Source organism: Galleria mellonella, unplaced genomic scaffold (genome assembly GCF_026898425.1).
Source record: "Galleria mellonella isolate WM207_F2 unplaced genomic scaffold, CSIRO_AGI_GalMel_v1 utg139, whole genome shotgun sequence".
Lineage (NCBI taxonomy): Eukaryota > Metazoa > Arthropoda > Insecta > Lepidoptera > Pyralidae > Galleria > Galleria mellonella.
Genome location: NW_026441995.1, coordinates 11,091,300 through 11,119,190, shown reverse-complemented (window position 1 = coordinate 11,119,190; position 27,891 = coordinate 11,091,300). Strand labels below are relative to the sequence as shown.

The window sequence follows — 27,891 nt, the reverse complement described above, 5'->3', positions numbered from 1 at the left end:
TATTGATTTTTGTTCTAATTTATTCATATCTTTGACACTCTTTATAAATTTGTATATTAATTGTATCTCTATATATTCCATCTACTTCACCCTGTACAGTCATATTCCATTAAAAACTTCAATCAAGCAAACATTTAATTAGTCGATAATACTCTTAATTAAACTCTAAATCAAGAAAACGAAATAGTGTGAACGGCTTGATTAGATTTCTTGAATCAATTTGCATTCTAACTATATTGGTACCTAATTTATGTTTATTATTAGCTAATGTAGAATTTGTTTGTATAAGTTTTAGGTAATTAATGTATATTTATCAGTAGTAATTATATAAATACTAAATATCTTAATTATATATATAATTATCAATTATCACGAAGTCTAAGCTATGATATCTAAGATTTCTGTAGAAGTTTTTAGATTTCTTTCTTATGGACAAAGCATAAAAAAATAGACATTTTATCAACATAGTATGGCGTATTGATTGATTATTATGATGACACTAAATAAAAGTATTATTAAAATATGGAATTTAGGACTATTTTTATGCATTCAACTCCAATCCTTTTGGCAATTTGAGCGTGATGGAGTAACAAATATGTATTTAAACATCTAAATACCTTTCATGGTTTAACATTTATAATATTAACAGGAACTTAGATTGGAAAAATATCTGATCGCACAATGTAAGAGAAGGTCTAAATACTCTAAAACTTTGACCTCTATATTTACAATTGTAACCTTGATACGACTTTATATAGATATAACATTTTAAATAGTTTAATATAATGTGAAGGTTTGTAGTATGTTAACAAAAGTGACTTTGGTCCAACTATGGGTCACAGTCAATTGTCATGTTACATTGTGCATCGGCTATTGTGAAATTTGGTGTATCAGTGTCAACCATTAAATGGATTGTTACTACTTTTATACTTACCACAAATGCAATGAATATGATAAGGCCAAATATACTCAAAATAATATTAGTTTTTAGATTTATACACTATACGGATTTTATATTACTGTTTATTATTTTCATTAATAAATTAATTTATTGTTATCTGCAGTTTACTGATAATTAAATTCCAACACACTACAGGCAATTATAATTTTTGTACATGTCGAATTATTTACGACATTTAACATTTTTATTAAAAAATATTACTTCCATTTTACTAAAAAAAATAATTTAAACCAGACTGGAAATTGACTAAAAGTGCAATCATTAGAATTAGTTAATAATATGCGAAGATATCAAATGTATACAAACATATGTAACATAAAAAATCTTTTATTCCAGTTAGAAAAGTCCAATATAATATTAAATTACCTTCAAGTTAAATTACAAGTAAGCTAAAGGTAGACATAATTCACTACTACTATGCTACATATTATTTACACGTAGTTATGCAAATTATATAATCGAAATGAAAATATTATTTTTCTTTAGAGGTCAGCTTGTTTACGAATAACTGAATCAGGATTATGGTTATTATTAAAATTTGATTTTGATTAAGTATAAAATAATTCTACTCTTTTTACATAATCACTAAACATGCAGAACTAAAGGCAGCACCCAAAGAAATTTAAAAAAGTAACTAGTGACTTATAAAACAGTCAGTCAAAAGTGGGAATGAGCTCGGGCTGAAAGAATCTCATTTCCGCTAGCGACTTTCTCAATACATTTCATTTAAATACTTTTCTCAAGTCTTCTAAATGCAGAGCGAGGTTTTAATTCAGTTGCTATGTCATACGGTACAGGGAAACGCTTTCTCCCATAGATGGGGTACCCTTCAGTGTGATTGACTTACGCTGTGTGTGAAATTAGATTCACTTTCATTCAATATGTAGATCGTAGTTATATAAAATACATAGAAAATAAAATTATATAACAGAAATTGTTCCGCTGCAGCCGATATGTTAGTGTACTGAAATTTAAGTAATAAACTGCATTTTCAGCGAAGACCTTGAACATTTATTCATTTCTTTATTTTTTGTTCTATATACGGTTAACACAAGTTTTAACTAAAAACAAATAACACGCTCAAAACAACCCAAATAACTTAAAAAGAAACAGGTGCTTTCTGAGTTCATTTCTAGAGTAGAATTTAGACATAGTTATTGTGTTATAATCGTTGTATTCTTGTATAAGTAGCATTTTTAATTTTTATTTCCCAATTTATAATATTAATTATTATCAACAAATTAAACTTCCTCTAACAAATATCGATATTCTTCTAAACATAAATGAAGTATAGCTGTAAAACGTTTATTCTCAAGGTTGGACAGTCGAATAACATTCACCACAATTCAACGATTGGCAATTTTAATAGTATAACTATATTATGTATTACAATGTATTATAATATTCGATCCTTTAATTTACAAAACTGGTTAGAAGTAACAAAAGTTGCGTACATTTACTGCGTCTGACCATTTAACCCTTATTGTAATGTAAGAGGGTTCATATTATATGTTCAACTTTAAATGTCTAACATCAATTTTGTTATTAAATTTATTGCCATTCAATATTTTAATATTAAGCTAGTGGTACACCAATTTCGACCTGTATAATTATTCTTTAGAATTGAGATTATTAAAGCATTAATGACATAATAATTGTAGATTGAGAATTTAAATGCGTCATATACAATATTGATCTATAACTACTCTATCTGCTACTATTACACATTAAGGATAAGAGTAAAAATTGTTCATTACAATATTATTCTAAATTAGTTGCCCGCCCCGACACGCACGGGTGTTTTAATGAAAAAAATGAGACCAATTCTTGAATGGATGAGTACATATTATTTGTATTGTACAATGCGAGGAATAAGCAAGTTAATTAATAAATGTAACGATACAGTTGTATATATGTATAGTAATTTTTTACATTTACTCACTCGCTCAGTTGTCTATATGGAGATCTTTTAATGCATTTTTTCACTTTTTTCCGTACGATTTTAATTACAAACAAAAAAAAGCTAAATAGGTATATGTATGTATTTCTAGTTGATATAAACTTTCATTCACAAGTTTTGCAGTGGCGAGGTTTCTCTGAAAGACTTCAGTATTTCATCATAAAATCGTGAAAAGGTTTATTCACCAGAGTCTCTACTATTGCAGTATAAGAAAAATAACTTACAAATATACTTTTATATCAATCTATTAAGTACCCGGCCATAAATTTATATGTAAACCAATAATTAGTAAATTACAAAACAATATTGCAAGTATCATTTCGCCAGCAAGTTAACTGCTGGCGAAATAATTAGAGACGTCAAACATATATTATTATTTTTCCTGTTGCCTAAATAAAATGCAATATAATATACCGTAGTCTATATATTTTTACTTCAGGAATAAATGGATTCCCAATAATAATAATAACAAAAACATAAAAAGTAACTAATAAATTTGCTACTTATATTTAAAGCGTCATGTTAAACCAGACCTAATGTTTGTTATCTTCTTATTTATTATTTATTACCTATTAAATAATTACACATATACTAACCGTTAACGTAAATTACCTTCTTATTACTAGTTACATAAAGACATTAAAAAGAGATGATAGGCGACGAATGTATTTTTGTGTATTTATTTATTAAATTTAACATATGAAGTGTACCCTTATCGGCTTGTTATCTCATTATTCTTACGCTACATCTATCTAAATGTAAAGTTTCACAAAAAAAAAACCGACCCAATTCCCATCAACGATTTTCCTCGTTATTGTTCGCCGATATGCGTTGTCTATGAAACTAATTACAAATTATACTAGCACACGATCGTCAGTCTAATTCAGCTGAGAATGTTGTGATTACAGAATATAGATAGTTAATTGATATCGTAAAAATGCATTATCTGTAACCCCGATTAAGGTTCCTAAACTTTTTAATTTCAAATATCAATTGAAGTTAAAAAATGAGATATTATGCAATGGTGTATCTATGTAAATGACCTTAAATAATATAAAAAAGTAAAATCAATAAGAAACCATAAAAAACTACTGGAATCCAGAAATAATTTTGTTTTATTTATTTTTAAATTATTTGTTCACCTTTTTCAGTCCAACAAAAATATTAACACAGGCTTTGATCTTTTAGCTTAGAAATAATATAGGCTAATATTTATTTTGGGAACAATTTTAAAAATTTTAAGTTAATGTTTGTAGATTCTTCGAAAATATTTCTTGAAAATTATTGGCTATAAATATAGTAAAGACAAGGAAGTAATTTTATGTTCTTTTATTTTTGTTCACGTTTGCGCGTCACTAAACAAAATAGCAGATATATAATATTGAATTAGTTAAACAATTTCCTAGCAAGAGTAAAAACTATATGGGATATTATACGTAGGTTGACTAATCTAAAATTGTATGAAGCCTGTGGGACCGAATTTCAATGTCAGTTTTTATGAGACTTGGAACGACAAACAAGCTGACCTCTCGTGCGTTACCAATCTTGAAAAGGTGTAATGCACTCAACCTTATAATTTCACTTCTGTTCCCTTCAAACTGTCACACTAACGTAATTATTGTTATTACTATTTATTTGGCAGCATAAACAGCTATGTAGATATGATTAACTTTAGACATTAATATTGTAAATGCTCGTACAACATTATTGTCTTTTGTATTTTTTTTTCGATATTTGTTGTCACAATATTCTTATTTGTCACCTTCGTATAACAACATAAAAATATGTAAAAACTATTACTATGAGAACGGTTAGTTAGTACTCGGTATAATAAAAGTCCTCGACTATTAAACCAATTTCCTGTGCGATGACGTCCGACAGTTGAGCACGGATACACGCATTATGCACATGTTTCTAAGCTTTATGGCTTTATTCGTTTCAATATATTATGACAGCGTTGTCGGAACACACATTGGTATAATGGAGGCTGCGATCAAGATATTATCAGCGGAATAGGTAGTTTTCTGCCATTGTTTATCTACTCGCGGAATGACTAAATTGTTCATTTGCGTGCTCTACGTGTGTTCGCGTAATGCATTGTTCGAGGGTGCCGTTTGTGTTTGCACGATCTATTAATGGTTTTCCTACTTTTACTCTTTACATTATATTTTTCTTCATCTATTGTTTCCATGTAGTAGGTAAAACTAAAATTTGTTTTTGATAAAGGACTAATTTTATGTCTGCGTTACGTATTGCATTTTAGGTTTTGCTGCTCATTTTCTTTTAAAGCAAACAATAGCTGTGTATTTTGAGAATTGATGTGACATCGTAAAATCAGTCTAAAAAACTACTTAAGCGTGTAAAGAATACATTTTCAGTAGGTAATATAAAAAAAGAGATTGATGAATTATGTAAAAGAGAATGTGAGTAGAAACAGATTGATCGCAAATAGAGATGAATGGAAGAGAAAAACATGTTACGCAGACCCCAAATGATATAAGGACAGGAAGAAGGCAATGATTATAAGACATACGGGAATTATCGTCTGTGTGTCGTTTTAATAGATCGCTAAGGTTTCATAATTGCGATTAGTCAATACAATAGCTAATATCTAGGTAAAGAATCAGGCAAGCGAGAAATGCAGTAATGCGTGCCCTGTGTATTTACGTCGCATAATGCGCGCGTTGTGCAAAGTGCATTCTAGACTTTTCTATTTAATAGTAGGCCTTTCACACAATGAAAGTGCATCGCGAAAGGGCTCTTCCACTTTCATTATTAACTATACATATAGCTACGTGATTTTAGAATCCTGTTACTAACAATCCCTGTCCCTCCTTCCCTCATTATGGTCGGGTTAGTTATTCATTTGTTTAGCTTTTCATTATATTCTACTGAAACATACTGTAGTTAGTAGAGAGGAATAGCATATACGCAGGGTTTAAAGGATGAGAATGGAATGGTAACCCCGCCTGCGCTGTCGGTATACGCTGATAGGACATCAGTGAGGGATGATAGCTGAGGATGGAAGCAGGTCAGTTAGCCCATCGTGACAAATTTCATAAGAATAAACCAAGATGGTTTCCTGGGAGAACCGCGTGAAGGTTGACCTGACAGAATATATTGCTAGCAATGGAGCTATTAGATCCCCATCACTGACAATCCCTTTCCCCCTCTATGCAGGGTTGCCATCGGAATATTAGTAAATCAAAGAGCTCACTGATTACAAGAGGTTATTTTTGTAACAATGACGTCTCGATTTTACGATAACAACCGTAACCAAAGGCGTAAAGTATCTTCCAAAACACGTATAGATCTTTTATTGTGTCTTGAAATAAATTACCAATGTTATCACTAGGTCAATCGGGTCATTGTAAATAAATAAACATCTTCTTATAACATAATTCTATGCTTAATTGAATACATTTAGGTTTATTGGAAGTCTATCTGTGTATTTATTATGAGGTAATAGAAGTTTATCAATTATTTCATTATATTCAAAAATAGAATTCCTCACGATGACCTCTTATATTTTTCACTAACCTTATTAATATAATAAAATTGTAACTAAGCGATGTTTGTACATGGGAAATATTTAAGAAAAAATATTATGAGAGTCTTAATAATACCAATAGAAGCTAAAACAAGACCCGTAATTTTTTAAATTTTTTTGTTTGCACATTTGTTTCAGTTTCACGCTAAAACTACTGTGTCAAATTGAATGCAGTTGTATTCCTAAAGGTCTAACTTAAAATCTAATATATGTTTTATCTTAATATCCCATCTAAAAGTACTCTATTTTATTGGAAAACCAATTAGGATTTGGAAGTAAATTTTTTGAAATCCACGCGTACGAAGTTTATATTATTGTGGATTATTGTTATCAAAAATATAAAATAATTATATTTCTGTGCATACATACAAAATTATTACTAAATAACAAATTAATTTTAATAAGCATATATTTTTATTGCCTGTTATACATGTATCAAATTTCATTCGACTCCGTTCAACTGTTTAAACAGAATCTAATAACAAACATACTAGCATCTAAACATCTTCAGAAACTTTATCAATTACGAGTATAATAATAGTAAGATGTCAGTTATGCACAGCAATTCCTATTATCACTCGTATAAGGTAGATTTTTTAACTCCCCAAATTCCACTGTAGAAAACCGCGTTGTTCGCAATACAGCAAAATTACAGCATCGACATGTGACGTATTGTTATTTCAATGATTTTAATTAACATTGTTCGAGTAGTGTACCCAGCATTGAATGAATATTCAATCCGTAAGTTGAATAATTGGAGCTTTTTTGTTCGACGCGTAGGTATATGCTACTTGATAAACCCGTGTAATTATTATTATGTCGATTGGGCTATTCAATTACAAAGATTTTTAAATTGAATTAATTTATAAATTATTTATTATATTTCACCGCGTGTTAACAATGTAGGAACTCAGTGTGTTACCATCCAATGTGTGATTTTTATCCTTCCGATAATAAAACATTTTACACCAATGCATAAGAAGGTAAAGTCGAAATAGGAATCCTAACCAAACCGTCTAACTAAGCCCATTTCCTCTTTTTACGGATGCTATGTCCATCAGTGAGGTGTTCTAATATATAATATAATAATATATAAAAATAATATAATATAATAAGATTATATGGTGTCAAAATATAACAGAGTTCATGTTTGTAAACTTTTACATGTTTTTATTTAAATTAAAGTTATATTATTCCACCCACAAGTAATTTAGAAGAAAAGAAGGTTAAAGGACATCAGTATTTCAGTTCTTTTGAGTATCTGTGGTCATATAAATATTTTTTACAATTACAATTACCAGCCGCCAACTGTCCACTGCTAAACATAAGCCTCTCTTCCATAAAGATTTGGTGATGTTTTAAGAAAGACGCTGTTTCCCACCCCTTGAGAATTAACTTTCTTTAGTCGCCTCTTACGACATTCACGAAAAATGAATGAAGTTTCTACAATTGCTTCTCGATAATACACAATACTAAAATGATAATAACTTAAATGACAAAGAAAATAAAGGATTTTAATATAATTCTATTCGCCACAGGGCAATAATGAGCTACTTTGCATCCTGTTATCGCAGTAGTAATAATTCACTTTGCGAGTAGATGGATGTAGTAAAAAATATTTTTTTCATTCAATCAGCGATTTCCACAAAAACACATTTAGGTACAATAAAAGTAGATAAAAACATTGGTCGGAGGTGGGCAGCTCGATAGATTATCTTACCCTTTCGCTTTTTTTTTTCTTTGGGGTGTTGTTGTAATGCTGATTCATACTAACTTGCATATTTTTTACTATAGGCATGTTACATTAATACTAGTATTTCTATTATACAATTACACAAGGAAGTAAGCAAATCTCGTAACTACCTAATAGTTTCAAATATCTAATTTGTACTTATAAGTTACTTTTTTAATGGATAAAAATGGAATGCCCCGCTTGCGCTATTGGTACACACTGGCTGGGTACTAGTGAAGGATGATAGATGATGATGATGAAGCAGGTTAGTTTGCCCATCGTGACAAATTCAGAATAAATCAATCACGATAGTTTCCAGATGAAACTGCGTGGAGGTCGACCTGATAAGGTATATTGCTAGAAATGGGATGGTTCCATTACAATTCCTTCTCCTCTCTGTATTTATAAGTTGCAAATATCTAGATTATACTTCTATAAAGTTTCAATAACTCCGAGTCTGTATTAAACATTTTATTGTTTCTTGCAGCATACCATATTTGTTATACGTGAATATATTAATGTTCTTTAGCTATATTTGGGTTTTAGTCTCTATCGAAGAAGTATAGATATAGTGCTATTTTGACAAACGAGTTTTACTTAGAGTGGCCACTTATGGAAATATTATATTTTGAACGTAGAAAGAGAATATTCTTAAGCCTTGATTTTGAAAGAGAAATTTTAAAGCAATAAATTATATAAAATAAATATTGAGAAACACGCTTCGGCTTAAAATTGTACAAATAATTCTATATGTATATTTATAGAATTTTAAATTCGATTCGACATTTGCAGTTTCGACATTGTTTAAAGAAATAATTTGTACATTTTACTTAAAGTAGTATTAGTAATTAATTATAATAATAAGATGAACAGTGCCTCTTACAAAATAAAAGTATAAGCCATATCTAGTCCATACCCCTTTCTTTTATTATCAAATTAACTATTTTTTTTTTTATAAATCCGTCCATTTATGTTAATGCCGTGTAAACATTTTAACATTTTCAATGTCGTATTCAGAATAATATTGTTCTATTCACATCTGGTACCAGCCGTTTAAAAGTTCAATTGTGCTGAAACTCAGATTTCATTTTACGTTTTGAAATAGTTGTAAAAACAAAGCTACAAATACATTCGGTACGATGCAATAAAACTACTGTTATTATGTACCGTGTGTTGTATAAGAAATTGGTATTTGTCAGCAAATATAAAATAAAATATTTTGTGTATGAATTTATGACTTCATTAAACATGATTTTATTATTTAATATAGGTACTTATATCAGGAATTAAAATCCTACTCATATTATAAATGTGAAAATTTGAATCGAAGCATTTGGCGTTCCATTGTTTCTGCCTACCCTAATGGGAGACGGGCGTGACAGATATGTATGTATGATGTATGAAAATTTGTAAAGATGTTTAGGTATTTGTATGTTTGTTATTTAATCACACTCATATGGCTGAAGGAATCTGAATTAATATTTAGTACATAGTTAGGATACATCTTAACACATAGGAAACTTCATATAGGTACTAGTACTCGAGAATAAAGTGACGGGAAATAGCTAGTACGCTATATTGAACAGCTATATTGAAACCAAACAACCGAACAATATCTTACAACATTGTAGTTGCTAGTCGATCAAACGATTAGTAATACAAATAATATAAGTATTGATATTAAACAAAGCACAGTAGTTATAGTACATGTAAATACATTTCTAGAGTCTTCCGTAACGAGCAAAACTGAAAATAGGTCGCACAGCACTCTGATTAATATTGTATAACTATTGCTATTACCACGGCAATTACGTATGTCTTTAAAATGTGATCGTAAAATAATACCTACTATATTCATCAACGGTTTAATCTTTTAGAACTATTACCTATATAATTATGTAGTACAATAATTATATACATATACATTCGTACCTATCAATCAAATAACACATTAGCGTTGAAAATCGTCATCAGTAATTTAGAAATTATTTTAGTTTCATGTACCTGATCTTAAGTGTATTAAAAAGATATTAAGTTATTTAATAGCCACCGTGGTAGATACCACAAATAGTATACATTATCATACATAGGTATAGATAGATTATGTCTTCCTTTTCTCCACTTATCGTTAGTTTTAAGATCACGGGGACGGACTTATTACCAAGTATCTCGTAGCATTTAAGTCTCTTGACTTATATTATTAAATATTTATTACAATGATTATTTGTATTATATATTGCTAGCTATTCATCCAGGATTTGCACGGGTAGATAGAACATAAATTAGTATTTATTTATTTCATCAAATACTGAATGAGATTTACAGTTTCCCAATATATTCACAATAATGAATTTGGGTTACATTATCCTAATTTTCATAGTTATCTCTAATTGAAAATATTACAGAATATAGTTCGTATTAGTCACTGATAATTTAGCTTTTTATAGGTGAAAGAATTTTTCAAATCGGTTGAGAAGTCTTTGAGTTATTAATTACAAACAAACAAATATACAGAAAATTAAATCTGTCCACTTTATAATATATCATAATAAATGAGATTTGTGATTTATTTATCGAATAGGTTAAACAATATGAGTATAGTTATCTCAATAGTAATTTACTCAACATATATAACTAGCAATTTTGTGGCTGCAATATTTAGATCTTACTTTATGATTTATTTTATGACATGTGGAACCTATTATTAAATACGACTGTAAATACGTATACTTCCAGTAGTATGTAATAATTATTGATTACCATATTATAATTGATAAATTTAAATGCTTTCTAACAGATTCTATCGATAGATCAATCGATTTTAAAAATACTTATATCAGTAATCAACAATTATGTTACACGCGTTTCTCATAGATACCAGTTTATTTCCATACGTTATCTTGGCCACTAGAACATTGTATTAATATAACTGATTTAGTGATTAGTGTGTGATTAAGTAACAAGTATAAAATAACCTATGAACTGCGATGCAACATGTGTAGTGTCAGTTAATTTTGACATCTTTTTTTTTATACAGCTTAGAATGGCAAACAAGCTGTCAGCCCACCTGATGGAAAGTGGTAACCGTCGCCTATAGGCATGAGCAGTACTATGGACATAACAGAGTATACTGTTTCGCCCATGATACCCCCATGCGTTGCCATTCCTGAGGACTCAGATGTTATTCCTCTGTACCCAGTAAATTCACGTACAGTATGTTAAAATAATAATGGCTTTTAATAATTCCATTATCACTACACAGATTTATCTTCTTCGTCGTCACCGTTTAATTTTGTTTACTTTTTATTAATTGTATTGCCAAATTCATAACAGTTGCTACTGATGCAGTGTCCAAAGCAATGTTTACTGTTATATGTACATAGTTAGCAACAAACTGGTATTCTAATCTATAACTGTAATAATAAACGAGTAATAAACTCATATATTCATTTTATTTAAACCAAAGTACACACATTGCTCGTTTGACTTTACATTGTTTTTATCTTCTAATGGAAGACAGGCATGACGTAGATATACCTACCTATCGTACATAATGTATTTATTCACAATATGTCTTATAAATTATTTTAATTTTTGTATAATTACCTATGCACAATTCTTATCTCCGATATTTTTCTGATAAACTTAATATTAGAAATATATCAGTAATAAGAAATTATGTTTACATTGATCACATAGGCAGTAGTTTTATAAAAGAAGACTATTTAAAAATTATTTTTATTGTTTACTTGAATAAAAATTATTTATTATTATTTATTATATGACATTGGTTACTCAAAAAAATTTTTTTTTAGTTTGTTTTCTCGTAGATGTCATGGTTTATGAAAATGATTATTAAACCAAATTGCTATCTACTTTTTTTTAATGGTTGATAATGAAATGATAACCCGCCTGCGCTTACGGTATTCGCTGGCAGGACACCAATGAGCGATGATAGGTGAGAATGTAAGGACAGGTCAGTTAGCCCATTATGATGAATACACCTGGAATTCAGTTTGATGGTTTCCAGGGGGGACCATGTAGAGATCGACCTGACAAGATATATTGCTAGACTGATAGTTCGGATTACTAACAATCCCTTCCCCCCCCCCCCTAGTTGGTATCTACTAACTCTACCTTAAAAACCGTTACATCCTATTCATATATTATAAATACGAATGTTTGGATGTTTATTACTCAATAAAGTTTAAATTATTGAGTAGTTTTAATTAAAATGTAGTACTCTAACAGTATCCTAAATCAACACATAGCGTAAATATTATAATATAATAATTATCAGGAGTAAAGTCACGGAATACAACTAGTAGTTTAAAGAAATATAAATATAATTTATCCATTTATATTGAAATATTGGATAAATATAAACATGTATTTAATTGATAAAAAAAAAACTAACTAAAAAAACTAAATGAAACATAACGTGTTTCTTTGATAAGTTATTTGTATATTTTTATTGAAATAAAAATATAAGTATGTAGGTATTTACATAAAAATATGTAGTTTATGTAACAGCCACATATGTTATTATGATTAATAAGTATAATTTAACGTTTACACAAGATATGATGGCATTAAAGTCTTTATGGATATGCAGTTATAATATAATTCATTTTGTTATTTAATTCGTTTGAACAAAACAGCGTTTGCCATTTTAAATTGTATAAAAAAAAAACGTATGGGTGAGATTATTTCTCTTTTATAGGTCTACATAAAAGTCCGCGATGACATATGTCTATCTTTAAAGGATAGATTACCAAACCTATTATGGTATTTACAAAAGTTATCTAAAAGGATACGGTATTTATAGGAAATAAAATACTTCAAGACGTAATATGTTACATTTAAATCGAATCCATGTACGACGCAACAAACTGATGCAAAAGATATAAGTATTACATGCTCTGTTACCTGTGAGAAGCCACGGTGGGTTACGAGTATTAAAATAAATATAACGAAAGAACCATATAATAATAAGCCATAATTATATTATTTTATTAGCAATTACTACGCTTTATGGACACCGTGCCTACTCATCGTCATCATTTATGGACGCCATATTTATACTCTGAAATAATAGGTTTTCTTACATTAATTTTTAAATGGATTATAATGGAACAGAGTATCCCGCCTACGCTATCGGTATATACTGGCGGGGCACCAGTGAGGGATGATAAGTGAAGCAGGTCATTTAGCCCATCGTAATTATTTCAACAATAAATCAGTCACAATGGTTTTCCAGGGGGAATCGCGTGGAGGTCGACCTGATAGGGTGTATTATCAGCAATGGGATTGCCATTTTCTAATTCCCATTACTACCAATCCCTTGTCTCTTTCTCTATTACATAATTAGGTCTTACCACTGACTTATTTCTAATCTACCTATACATATTTCTACAATCAATCAGCTGACTGGACGCGCTCTATAATATGAGTGGTTTAGAATTCCTCGTTGTTGTTAGATCTTAGTCCTAAAGAACGGAAAAAATATTAAAAATAAAACATAAGGCGTATTATGAACATCATATTGGATCTTGTAATATCCATGGTGCTTTTTATGTTTTATACGACAATTATCATTGACCTGATTAAAAGTAAGAATCAAGTTTAGCATTTCAAGTTGCATAAAAAATTTACACAGTGCATCATATTTCATCATACTAATATTTTGTTGTAATCTTTCGCAAGAATAGGTTTGAAATGTCATCGAATATGCATTTCTTGATTTGTCGTACGTATACGGTGTCGTATTACTAAAATATTCTATGTCGAAGTAGAATATGACGCCTGCAAAAACAAGGGTATTGCAAAACAATATTAATAATGTTGACTTTAGTAACAAATATAATAAGTATACAAGTTAATTTGATGACGAATTGTTTTTCAATATTATAGAACGCAATTGATAAATACATTTATAAAAGAAATCAGCTGTGCCTACTAATTAATTGAAAATTAGTTTTTGTATTCAGTCCATCTATGTTTGAAATTGGAATGAGTTGTTATACGAAGGCGCAGATAATATATTATTCTATACTAGGCGAAGGTGTAGTTGAACTCAGGAAATAAATTCTCATTCTTCCCTATACCTTCAATTTTGTTTAGTGAAAATATAATACTTTTACTTTCTTAGAATACTTTTAAAATGCTCTTAAGATTCTAAAGTATTCTTTTATTCAAGAGTATTTTGTTGTTTAACTGTATTCGTGCACTATTTACTATATTGTTCGTGCATTGTTCTTTCAGGTAACGACTTTACCTAAACCTGGTTCTATGTTCTAACTCTTTTTTTTTGTTCTAGACCTTTGTGCTTACTGTTCTTTCATTATCTTGTATTTCATTATATTTGATATTAACATAACATTGTACTGTCAAGAATGTTTTTTGTCATTTTTAAGAACAGATAAAAATATAATAATAATCATCTCTGGACACTTGACAACAGTACTTTTTTTTTATACCACTGAGATGGCAAACAAGCATACGGCCCACCCGATGGTAAGTGGTTATCGTAGCCTATGAACACCTGCAATACCAGAGGTATTACGCGTGCGTTGCCGACCTTGAAGAACGGGACCATTGAGGCTGTAGGACATGAGGATGAACTCCCTGTCGATGGTGAGCCGTACGATTTTTTTTATACAACTTAGAATGGCAAACAAGCTGACGGCCCACCTGATGGAAAGTGGTAACCGTCGTCTATAGACATGAGCAATACTATAGACATAACAGAGTATACTGTTTCGCCTATAGTACCCCCCATGCGTTGCCATTCTTGAGGACTCAGGTATACAGACGGTAGAACACGCAGAATGAGGCAAAATCTCTCTTAAGACTTAAGGGTTCGATACCGCTTGTGAGCCTGGGATCATCGACAATTCTCATAGCTCGTCGTTGCAACGAGTCGAAAGGTTCAAGCTGGTATTTAGGTGCTCCGGCCCATAAGTTACAGCAATACTCAATGTAGGGCCGAATTTGCGATTTGTAGAGCATTAATCGCTGATCCGGCGAGATACTTAAGAGATATGCTTAAATACATTTTGTAAATAGGAGTTCTATGACATATAGAATAAATTATACTCAGCCAAACAAACATTTTTTGTATTGTACGTAAATCGAACCACCAATAATTGTAATGCGAGTAGGCAAGTACGTGTCATATCGCCACATCACCAAGGTTACCAAATTGTCGTTTAGTTTCTGTATTAAGCATAAATATTAAAATATTATTCTTTTAAAATGTTTAATGAACATAACTACTAAACCTACATACAATTAATTGTTAGTGTAAACATCAAATTGCCATACTTACTAAGTACCCTTAATATACGGAATAGTGACTTCTGTTTACATAGGTGTAAGTTCTTATGTGTAATAAGCAAAAGAATAATTCGTACTTTATATTCTTTTAAATTTATCAATACTATTGATCGCGATCAAATGACGACAACCAAATTGTATATAATATTATTATCTGAGAGAAAATTTCAAAGAAACGAAAATGTATATAAAAGAATTCATGAGCGAGTTGTTCGAATAATTATGCCTATTATATCAAACTAGACTCTTTAAAAATATTTTTAACCAAGTTTTTATAACGTAATCCACCATTTTACGATGGCGGCCATTTTGTAAAATACTACAACACAGGCTTTTACCTGCGACTTCGTCCGCACGACCAGGATATGTTTAATGACCGGGATTAAAATTAGCCTATATTTTTCTCCATCCTATACAGTACATGTATAGCAATTTTTATAGAAATAATTAAGCCGTTAGACGCAATAAGGGACCAAACAAACAAACAAATGAATTTTCTCATTTATTATATAAGTGCTGAGTACTGCGTATTGTATTGTCACCAGAATTAAAGATGCAATAAAAATGTCTGTACAGTTAAATGTCAAGAAGTGGTTCTAATTAGCTTACAAAATTTGACTTTAACGAAGTAACTGACATATATTGCACGTTAAATAAAAGCTTATCACGATCGGACAACACTTGACTGTGGTCAATAATTCCAAGATCGACTCGCAGCCTAAACGTCCGAATTTTCAAATTCATGTTTCGATCATATACAAAAGATTGTCACTTGTTTCGTGCTTCTGAGGGTACGTAAATAATATAAGATACGACAAGCCAAGTCAGAGGCTTTCGTGTGCAACGACGGCCAATAAACTTTTGATATCAGAAGGTGACAGCCTCGTGAAATAGTTCTATGTCGTCGTCGTAGTACTAAATATATATTTGTTATATGTATATTAAATAACTTAATAAAACTACATATAAATAATATATTTATATAATAATACTAGCTTTCGACCGCGACTTCGTCTGCGTGGCCTAGACATATTTACTGACCGCGATAAAAAGTAGCGTCCATCCCATATAGTACGGATTGTGGTCACTTATCCTAGTTGGAACCACGTCAGATTTGCTTAACTTGCATTAGCGCTAGGTCTTCTAAGCAATCACTCACTCCCCACTGAATTACTTAAATGATAATTACGTACCTAATATACCTTCATAAAAATTTCAGCCAATTTAACTGATTGGTTATTTTATAACATTTTATATATATTTTTTTAGATCGATATAACTTTTTTATTTATGAACTGATTGAAATAAAACAAACAGTATTAAATGGAGCAAACTGCAACGCTTTAGTAAAAATTGCATTCAGATCGGTTAAGCCGTTTCTGAGATTAGCGTGCACAAAAGTACAAACAAACAAACCAAAATTCTAAAACCATTGTTTTGGGTTCTATTGCGTTCATAAAGCCCCTCTATAATAGTTTTTCTTATGTATCTACCATGTACTGATTGATTGATTTATATGTATGTACTTATTATTACGTTATATTTTATTACTATTTCCCAAATATGCAAATACGTGTATATAATTTGCAACAAAATTAGAGACATAAAGAGAATTAATAATTAAATTTTTTGTTGATGTCACCATTGGACAAAAAATTTTATAATATTTTTTTTCTGTATGTGAAAGAAAAACAATTTGTGTCATAACTCCTTTTTATATCATAAAAAAACTAATGGAATAAAGTACCATACACTAGTTACTAATATTTTTCTATAGTTGGAAAAGACCCGTGCTGGCAATGGTAGCTAGTGTTTATGGGTCGGTCATGTGATGCATTACTAAATTACTCGACTTACTGAATTTTTTTTTATATATTTCAATCCAAGTAAAAAATCGAACACAATTCTGAAATTGTATTGAAAATAATCAATTCATTAATATTTCCATCTTACATACATATGTATTTTGCTATTGCGGAATAAATCTCATAACCCACGTGATGAGTTTGTAACACATAGGTTATGGAGTAAACACAATTTTACTATTATTTTATAAAATGTTTCCATTTCATTAATCACTGTTTTACTATGGTAACAAGCCGACTTTAGTGGGGTTTGTATTTTTGTACGACTTGGCAAATAAGCTCGCAATGATAATGATAGAAGAGTTACTTTCGCCCGTAGCCCGTGTACTACTATGCCTATGCTGCCGCTGCCCTTATGCAGTATCATTTCTGTGTGATAACGTGTTATTATGCCTCTACCTATATAATTTCATTACCATATTTCACCTTTTTAATTGCCGTACAGCAATGCTAGTACAAGTACTTGGTGGTAGAACCTCAAGTGAGACAGAAGTGCTTTTATATCAACGAAACCGTATTAAAACATCTAACCTTTCTCTCGTAAGGGGAAAGGGAGTGTTAGTAATAGGATCTAACGGCCTCGTCGTTAGCAATAGCTGTAATACGTGGAAGCCAAACTGACAGGGTGTCAGTTTGACCTCCACATGGTTCTTTAATCATGATGGGCTACTTACCACACTTTAACTTAACAACTCTCAGTGATGTCTTCCCAGCGCATACTAATAGCGCATTACCAAGTATCGTTTCATTTGTTTTCCTTTAAAAAAAATTAAATGCTTGATGTGAAATTTCACCCTAACTGGAGCGTTTGTTTCAGTTTCAGCGGGTGGGCGCGTACGCGGTGGCGTCAACGCAGCGCGGCGTGTGCGCGCCGCTGTAAGCGCTCGCCGACGCCCGAGGAACATGCGCGCAGTGCGATACCGCCGCGCCGTCAGACCGCGCGCACCATGCTCAATATGAAGCTAAAAGAGCGCCTAGCGCTCGCAATTAGCGCACTCCTCGTCTTTTTCACCCTCATGCTTGTCGTGGACATTCAAATGGATTATGGGATATCTGGACACAGAGTGCCGTTACACGGACGCGTCCGCATCGGAGACGACACGGATAAAGGACGATCAGCCTATATTGAGTTTCGGAAGAGATTCCTACAAAAAAGGTTGGTGTTGTGTTTCCGGTTGAGTGTTTTTTTTTTTATTTGTGTATAATATAGTGGAGGTCGCTTATTGGTTTAAATACAGGGTATGTATTTTATTTTATATGTTTTCATTTTAAAAATGCCGTGATTGTTTATTATGTTTTTACTGTCTTAAAATGAATGAATCCTTGACTTATCAAGTCTTATCTGTTTTACGTACCTATTTGTTTCTTAAAAGATCTTATCTAAAACGTGTTAACCTATTGACAGCGATATAAACATGGCCTATTGTGTTAAGAAACAGGACATATTAGTAATTTTTTAACAATCCTATCGGTAATGTCAAATTCCTAAAATTAATAAATACCACTGGAGTTGTTATGTTTTTCCTTTATAAAAATACTAAACTGATTCAATTTAGAAAGTATCTATTTCAATATTTAACTACTACATGCGCGACGGCAGCAGGATGCAAAGGGGTGTACTAGGACTACCCTGTCAGGAAAGAAAATACATAAAAGAAATTATTTTTTTTTTTAAGTTACTGTTTAAATAAAAATTTAAGACGCCTAGATTCAATCTGAATATGTTAAACAAACATACATCTATAATTTATATTTCATTCATTTATTAGTTTTTTGCCTTCTACTTTAGGAGTACAAGAGTGAAATAAGAAAACTAATGACCATTTGTAAATGGCGTATATAAATGAAACGTTGATTTTAAGTTAGACCTTTAGGAATACAACGGTGAAATCCGTATTCAATTTGGTGCTGTAGATTTTGTATGATGCCGGAACAAACAAACAGACAGACAAAATTTCTAAAAATTATCATTTTGACTTATATAATCTATGTTTATTGTATATATACTTATAAAACAATATTCTTACAGTATACATACATATTTAATTTATGTACAAGTTTTTCTATATGCTTCCTCTTCGCCAATAGGTACAAATATGTTACAGAATACCATTAATTAAAGGTATTTCTGAATAGTTGAGTGTATATCATATAAAAATATTATTGCTCACCATCATGTCAATATTTTTAAATAAACTACATAGATAGGTACTCTCTTTGGACAAAACCCATTGGTTATGATTGTGTAAGTGTATAGTTATGGAATTTTGTTATCAAGAAAGATTTGTGTGTGTTTTAAAATTTATATACAGGTTGTTTAGTAAGTTAGGTTGATTAGTTTTTTTTAGTTAATATTGTTTTCGTTGCTTATTTATTTTCTTTTCTTTAATTTTATTAAGAATTTTAATATAAATTATTTTAATTATCTTCCATGTATAAACATTGTCTAGTAAAAATTATATTAAATTAGTAAGATAGTGTAGTGTGTTGATGCAGATGCACCTCTTTAAAATAATTCTGACTACGGCCATGATAATATAAGTACATAGTAACAACTACAACAAGAAAAACTTATATGACTTAAAATTAGCAAAACTGGGATTCAAGCTTGTTTCTTGTAAGATGCGCTAATGTTACCTAATGTCTTAATGGCCAGTGATGACTAATTCGCTTTACTAATTAACTCAAAATATGTTTAAACTCGTTACAGTTCTATCTTAATAATTTACAAAAAATAAACGACTGGAGTGACGAAGATGTGATCGAAACGTTATTTAATAGTATAAATAAAACTAAATTTTTTCTAAAAATAAATACAGTGAAATCTTGTCGAATTTATATTTAACCGCCATCAATAGAGAAAATATTTTCATTAAATTATGGTTTTTCATCAAAAACAGTTAATGTAAATATTGCCAATACAAAAAATACAGTTACTCGTAAATTGTAAACTCCCACCTTTATTAAATCGATTAACAAAAAGTTCTTTAATCAGTTTGCAGTAAAGATTACCCAATATTCTAGCAAATAGATACGAGTATAGCCGTAGTTAATTTCTAGAATAGTTTACTATACAAATTCTCATTTTATGATTTATTTATTAAGAATATACTGTCTGCTATTATCAATCCCGTTATCTGTGTTTGCTACATTGACAGTGTCTTGCCTGATAACGTAGTTTGCTCGGTCCTATAACATGATATGTATTACCTACATATTTTGTAAAACTAATGTTTATCCATTAATTCTCAGGGCCAAACTATTCCAGAATAGTTTAGGTAAAAAATATGTAAATAATTCGTATAGCACGTTGATGTTTTAACAGAGAACTTTATAAGTATCAGTCCAGCATGTAGTGTTATATTTTAATGTGACCTTGTAGTTTGTTGATGAAAAGAATGAAGTTTCGTCTTTGATCTTGTTCGATAGCTATCAAAAGTTTATTTGTCAATTTTAAATTGATTCTAAAAATTTTTCAGTGACGGTAAATAATAATAATAATAGTCTTTATTGAATAACAAATTACACCTAGTTACATCTACTAGCCACCGAACTAGGCTGAGTCTGTATCTCAGTGGTTAGTTAAAAAAATACCTAACAAACTTAAGTGATGTTCTGTATAGGAGAGTCCTATGAAAACAGAGACTGAGAATATATAATAATAACACTTTAACTAACATTTTATTAGTGGATTAAGGGGCTGAATGGAAATAAAGTGGTTTAACTTAGTTTCATAATTAAATAATATGATTATTAGTCGTGTGGTCTCGGCATAGAATGGGGGCATCCCTTCCTTTCCTGCGGGTATCAAAAGACGTGAGTAAGGGAATTTAATAGACGAGGAATGAACAGCAGCATCTCTCTTAAAGCATTACCAAAAGCTAACTACGGTTGTCAACCCGCCTATAAAGCGTGGCAACTACTGGCAAAACCTTCCAAGGGAGAGGCCTATGTACAGCAGTGGACAATTAACGGCTAATATAATGATGAGAAATCTCACTATTCTGTTATTTTATAACGAAATAAATATACTGTTGTTTTATAATCACTCACAGATTTAAGGTCTCTGTATTCAGATTTCGAGTTTCTATGTCAATAAGTAGGTATATTTTAAAATATATAACTATTGTACTGATACAGTACTGAATAGGTTTAGAATTAGTGAAAATATGCACGAAAAATACAAGTCAATTGAGAATTCTTCTTGTTTCTTTAGACTTTGATAGATGAAAGTCTGAGACACGTAAATGACGTAAAGATATACAGTCGACTTTGTCTCCGCATCACCAAAATAGGTTAAAATATAAAAAAAAGATTACAAATAACAACGGACCTCCAAACAGGACAGATAAGGCAAACGATTGTAATATTTGGTTTACCTTAAGACATATAAATATAGTAAAACCGGTACAGTTGCTAAGAATAAAACAAATACTCTGACAGTGACTTTAAAAATGTGCGTAAAATATTTATTATAGGGAGTGTAGTGTTCTCAGTGTTCATGTATGATTTTTTTTATTTCATCATAACTTGTATATTTATTGCCTTAACAGATTTACAGATTTGGATGTATATATAGGACATCGTTAGAATCTTATAAATAATGAAAGTGGCTATTTTTTACATAGTTCGCTTTAACAGGGCTTTCGTGCTTTTTTTTATTCGCATAGTACAAAGCACTAGAAATAAAGATATATAAAAATAGGTTATTTAATTAACAATTAATTTTTAAGTGATTTACAAAAAAGGAGAATTTTAATACTTCTGTATCAGGGGGGAAAGGGATTGTTAGTAATGGAGACTGAGAATCCAATTGCTAGCAATATACCCAACCAGGTCGACCTCCTCGCGGTTCCCCCTGGAAACTATCATGGTTAATTCCTGATGAATTCATCATGATGGCCTAACTGGCCTGTTTTTATTCTCATCTATCACCCTTCACTGGTGCTTCGCCAGCGTATCCCGTTAGCGCAGGCGGGGTTACCATACCATTTTCACCCATAGAAAAAAAAAAAACACTTCTGTATCTTTACACGAATTATTTCTTTTTACAATTCTATTTGCTATCGAGAAGGTTTATTTTCATTTTGATCTCATGTTTGTTATATCAAAATTGTTGATTTTTATATAGTAAAATATTTAATTATTTCAGATGTGATATTTTCGGAGTCTATATTTACATTACCAAGAGATAATTTTGGTTCTTCAATATTAGTTATTAGAGTTCTATCTAATCATAAATGAAGCTTAATTTTATCACATTATGCTTTTATCAATATATCTACAATAATACTACACTGAGTATGTACCGTTAACATACATTTTGTACTTTTTTTTCTAGGAAATATCGTTTTCTTTAATATTGAGAGCCAATTACACTTCGCTATCGGGATAATGATGTGTTTACAATTTATTTATTTGGTTTTAAGTTTTCAATTTTCTGTTTTTATGTGTATAAATATTATAATTTTATGATATAATGCATTTTGTACTAGCATACGTACAAAACTAACGTGTCTTACAATGCAGTACAAGGAATTGAGGTTTTTGTTTGCACTTCTTTCGTCTTGTAAGATACAATAGAGGTATCACTTCAATAATTATATCCTTAAAATTAATTAATTTAAAGTTACTTTAGTAAAAAATACATTCATTTATTCATGTAAATTAATATTTTTTACACATTTATTATTATCGATAATTAAATTTGGTTAAAAATCATTCTTTACATTGAGTTTTTGTACAAGTATTAACATAGTTCATTAATTAATAACTTGCACAAACAATCGTTACTGTGTATAAAATGTAGTAAAAAGACTGTGTACCAAATTTACACACCTCAGTCTATCTATGTACCAATTTTATTGAAATCTCTTTAGCAATTTAAATGTGATTGAGTAACAGATTAGGATCTAAGCACTTTTATAAAGTTTCATATTTATACATTGATATATAAAAAGGCACAAGATTAACAATTGCATGTAAAAGTTATACTTGAAACTACTTTTTATTCTAATTTACGTAGATAAACCCACGGGATGCAGTTAGTTTACCACATCAGTAAAGATTACTTATGTTAATTCGAAACATGTGAAAGTAAATACTTTCAACTAAAAAATACACTACAATATTCGCGTGACTGGTTCTCAACTTCCTTATTCTGTTTTATCTCAAAAATTTAAACAACTATGTATAAATATTTGCTATTGTCATATGTACCTATTTACATTAGCCATGAGTCGCCTTGTTTTCTAGAAACAATACAAAAATATATAATAATTTCCAGAATCTGTTTTGTTAATATTTTCATAATTTCAAATTATAAATTATTCCATAAGTATGTACGTACTGAGAAAAAGAGTTGAATATGTGTATAATTTTACTGAACAGATGTAACTATGTACTTATTTGTTTAGCTATATACAGGTACATTATAAATGTATGCGTATAATAATAAAATGTAAAATATGTACAATGTACATACGTACATACACAGTAGGTTTGTAATTAAAACATTGTCAATTATTAATCGTTTAGTTTCTAATATTTGGTTTCTTTTGTTTGAAAGGTAATATTACAGTATATAGGCCGTAATTTTATTGCCACTTATAATACTCAGTTTCATAAATTTAATATAAAGTAAAACGTTGTAAATATTTAAAGCCTAGTTTTAGTTTAAAAATAAAAACAAGAAGTTATATTTTATATAGGTATAATACGAGATATTAATTACATTACATTACCTTCATCGCGTACAGTGCGATTTTAGACAAGTTTTCTCTCGCCAACGATCAAGCTGTAGAAAAAGGTCCCTGTCGAAGCTTTACCTTGAAATTACATTATGAGGTTCTTTAAAAAGGATGTTTTAAGATTTATTCAGGGGCGGCGACGCGCACGTGACTACCCTAGTGTTACAAGCGTCCATAGGCTACAGTGACCGTGTATCATCAAATGGGCTGTATGCTTATTTGCTACTTACGTGGCTATAAAAAAAACATTAATTCTGAATCGTTTATGTTGATTATTAATTTTACGTAAGACTAACGATTACAATTTAACTCTGCATATAGTGGAGTTATACGCCTTGCCGAGTGGGCCCGGCATAGAAAAGGCAACCCTTTCCTTTCCTGACTAAGAGAACTTATTGGTCAAGGAATTGGTAGAAGCATCCCTCTTAAAACATCACTAAAGCCTAACTGCGGTTACCAACAGGCGTGCCAAGCGTGGGCAATTACTGTTAAAACGCCCCCTTATGAGGGAGGTCTATGTTCAGCAGTGGACAGTTAACAGCTGATTATTCTTAACAGTGTAGTATATATACAACGATTACAATCATTAGCTTTTTATTTATTTCGAAAAAATTTAATCACTTAATAATTATTATAAAATCATATTCAAAAGTTTTCATATTTGGATACGAGGTTTGTCCGGAAAGTACGTATAAAAGTTTTTTAAAAATTTTATTTTACAATTATTCAGGTAAATCAATTTTATCCCCTTCAAAGTACTCCCCCTGTGACATAATGCACTTGTGCCAACGCCGTTTCCACTGTGAGAAGGCTCCTTGAAAGTCCTCTGGTTGTAGGTTTCTCAGCTGCCCCGTCGTAGCTTTTTTTATCTCATTTATGTCCCCCAAATGCCGCCCCCGAAGTACCAATTTGGTTTTTGGGAACAAGAAGAAGTCACACGGGGCCAAATCCGGCGAATAGGGGGGGTGTTCGGTCACCGTAATGGAATTTTTACTCAAAAACTCACGGACAACAAGAGAGGTGTGGGCAGGGGCATTGTCGTGGTGAAGAATCCAACGCCCCTCTCGCGCCAATTCTGGACGAACTCGTGCCACACGAGCTTTGAGGCGTCTGAGCACATCGACGTAGAATTTTCCATCAACTGTCTGGCCTGGAGGGACGAATTCTTGATGGACAATCCCCCGAACATCGAAAAAAACAATCAACATTGTCTTGACATTTGAGCGGGATTTTCTTGATTTTTTTGTTCGTGGTTCCCCGGATGTCTTCCACTCTTTGCTTTCACGGCCATTCTTGCCGAGTTTCGAGAGAAACTTGATTACGACGCGCTGCTCTTCAACGGAAGCGGGCTCCATGCCGACGGGGTTTCGTTAAGAGGTAACTTCACAGATGGCGTGACAAGCCAGTTCGCACCGCACGGCGGTCAGACCAGAACTGAAGCATTGTTAGGGACATAAGGAAGGGGTCCTGCGCTTACCTGGCCTCCCCACTCCTCTTTCTCGCATTCCAGAACACTTTTATACGAACTTTCCGGACAGACCTCGTATTTTCAAGTGCAAGCAAGTGCGACTTCTATCTTATTTCGGTGAACATTACAACTGTACTTTCAATTAATAATAATAAATCTTTAGCTACACATTCAAAGTATATTAGTTGATGGTATTTACAACGACGTACATTTGATACTAATTAATACTGATAATACAAATACTTCCTTTTAAATAATACTAACTATCTCATTATATACTTTATCATTGCCTTGCCTTTATCAGAATCAGTATGTTTTCCTCTTTCACTGATCTCTATCAGCCGTCATACCTATCTATGAAATTATGTACTTACAACTTTTTACTCACTACTTGATCCACGCGACCGGGTTATTTTGATTGACTGAAATAAAAAGCCTATTTCTTCATTCTACTATTACGTTACATGTACGTCAAATTTCATGGCAATTACTTCAGCGATTAAGTTGCTAAACTATAAAAATATACATTTCGGAGATGAGGGAAATATAATGAATGTTTCTATATGTTAAAAAGTTTTCTATAAACCACAGATAGATCATATATGAAACATATATGAATCATGAGATACATTGCATTTGGAATACATTGCATGTTTAGACCAATTTAAGAAATGATGTGTTTTAAATTGGTACAAATCTGGGCACTTCGAATTATTCCAGATGTTAGTTTGTTTTCTGGTTTTCTTATTTTTTCCATCTTAAGTGATGTATCCGACTCTTACAATGATGTCTACATACGTCATTTATTATTATTATTATTAGTGTTTATACTAATATTCCTACCTACCCACGACTATGTCAGTATGACCGGAACATATTATTCATAAACCGGGATAAAGCATAACCTTTCCTATCTCCGTTTTTGCCAAACAACATCTACGGGTGGGCGAAATTTCATGACTATTCATTTAGCCGTTAAGCTGTCAAAAGGACCGCCAACAAACAAACAACAAACTCGTTTTCGATTATCTATTATCGATAACTAAATTTTAAACATAATAAAAAAGTGTGGTGCACCGCCATTGCTTTTATCTTTTGTTATAATTATGATAAATACACATTTAAATAAGTGATAAAATTCTTGAATTAGTGCTCGATAATTTTGGAAATTGTTTTGTTTAGGTAGGGTCTTTACTGTTTATGGCTAATCCAAGAACCATTGCCTCCACAAGCAAATTGTATATCTGTAAAATATTATAAGATATATTATATAAATTAATATTAATATATTTTTATTATGGTTTACCTTCTGCTCAACAATAACGATTCAGTTTTTTTAAATAATTTAAAAAATTGTCTTGAATTAACTTTAATAATATCACAGAATGAGTAATAAATTGTATATATTAAGGTAAAGTATAGAAATTGATCTTGGTATCTCAAAAAAGCTTAAAAATCTATTTAATTCTACCGTTAAAACCTATTAAAATATTGCTGAGAGAGGGTTAGGTAATACGGTATAGTCTATGCTTTATGGTGTACGCGAAGGTCGTATGTCACTGAACAATGTGAGCATTCTACTCCTAATAAAAAGTATGGACAATAGAAGTATTAAGGTACTTATGGTTGCGATTTTTTTAGATTGCTTAATACCACACTAACTATTACCACTTCCTTTCTCGTGGCTATTTTAATTTTGTACATAAAATTCGTATATTTTCAAACTATGATGTATCCGAACACAATAACATTTATATTTCTTTTTTACTACTGCCAATTAACAGACCTCCTACAATGCAAATACAATTATGAATAAATGATATATTCATTTTACATTTCATATCAGAGTTTATACTAACTTTTGCAAACTGGAACATAACCTTATGTATCTGAGAACAATATACAGTCTTACAACGCATATTTTGCGCGCACGTTGCTGCTTTAATTTGGGGCGTGCGTCAATTACATAGTTTACGTTATAAATCTAAACTAATATATTAATTGAGTAGTAAACATGCAGCTTATCTTCGATTAATTAAATGAGTACGCTACCCCACGTACGAGTCCTTCATTTTGACGAATAGTGCCGAGAGTTGCACTTAATTTGTACAAATAGTTTACAATATTATTCGAATGTTCTAAACCTTTTTCAAATAGTAGAATCTCTATATCATCTATAAAAATCTTTGCTGTGTTCCGTTTTGAAGCGTGAAATATGACAATGTAATTATTGGGTACTTAAAATCTTCACGATAGAAGGAACACACG

The 27,891-nt window shown here is 30.9% G+C and overlaps 1 protein-coding gene across 4 annotated transcripts in view; it reads left to right on the top strand.

Annotated features, from left to right (window-relative positions):
* Positions 1-27,891, top strand: part of LOC113511563 (extracellular serine/threonine protein CG31145) — a 108,776-nt gene that overhangs the window by 54,561 nt on the left and 26,324 nt on the right. For all 4 annotated transcript variants that reach the window (XM_026895220.3, XM_026895195.3, XM_052903312.1 and 1 more), the window contains exon 3: positions 18,224-18,562. In XM_026895220.3, the coding sequence (XP_026751021.2) occupies positions 18,354-18,562 (209 nt within the window). In that variant the 5' untranslated portion in view covers positions 18,224-18,353. The remainder of the gene's footprint in view (positions 1-18,223; positions 18,563-27,891) is intronic.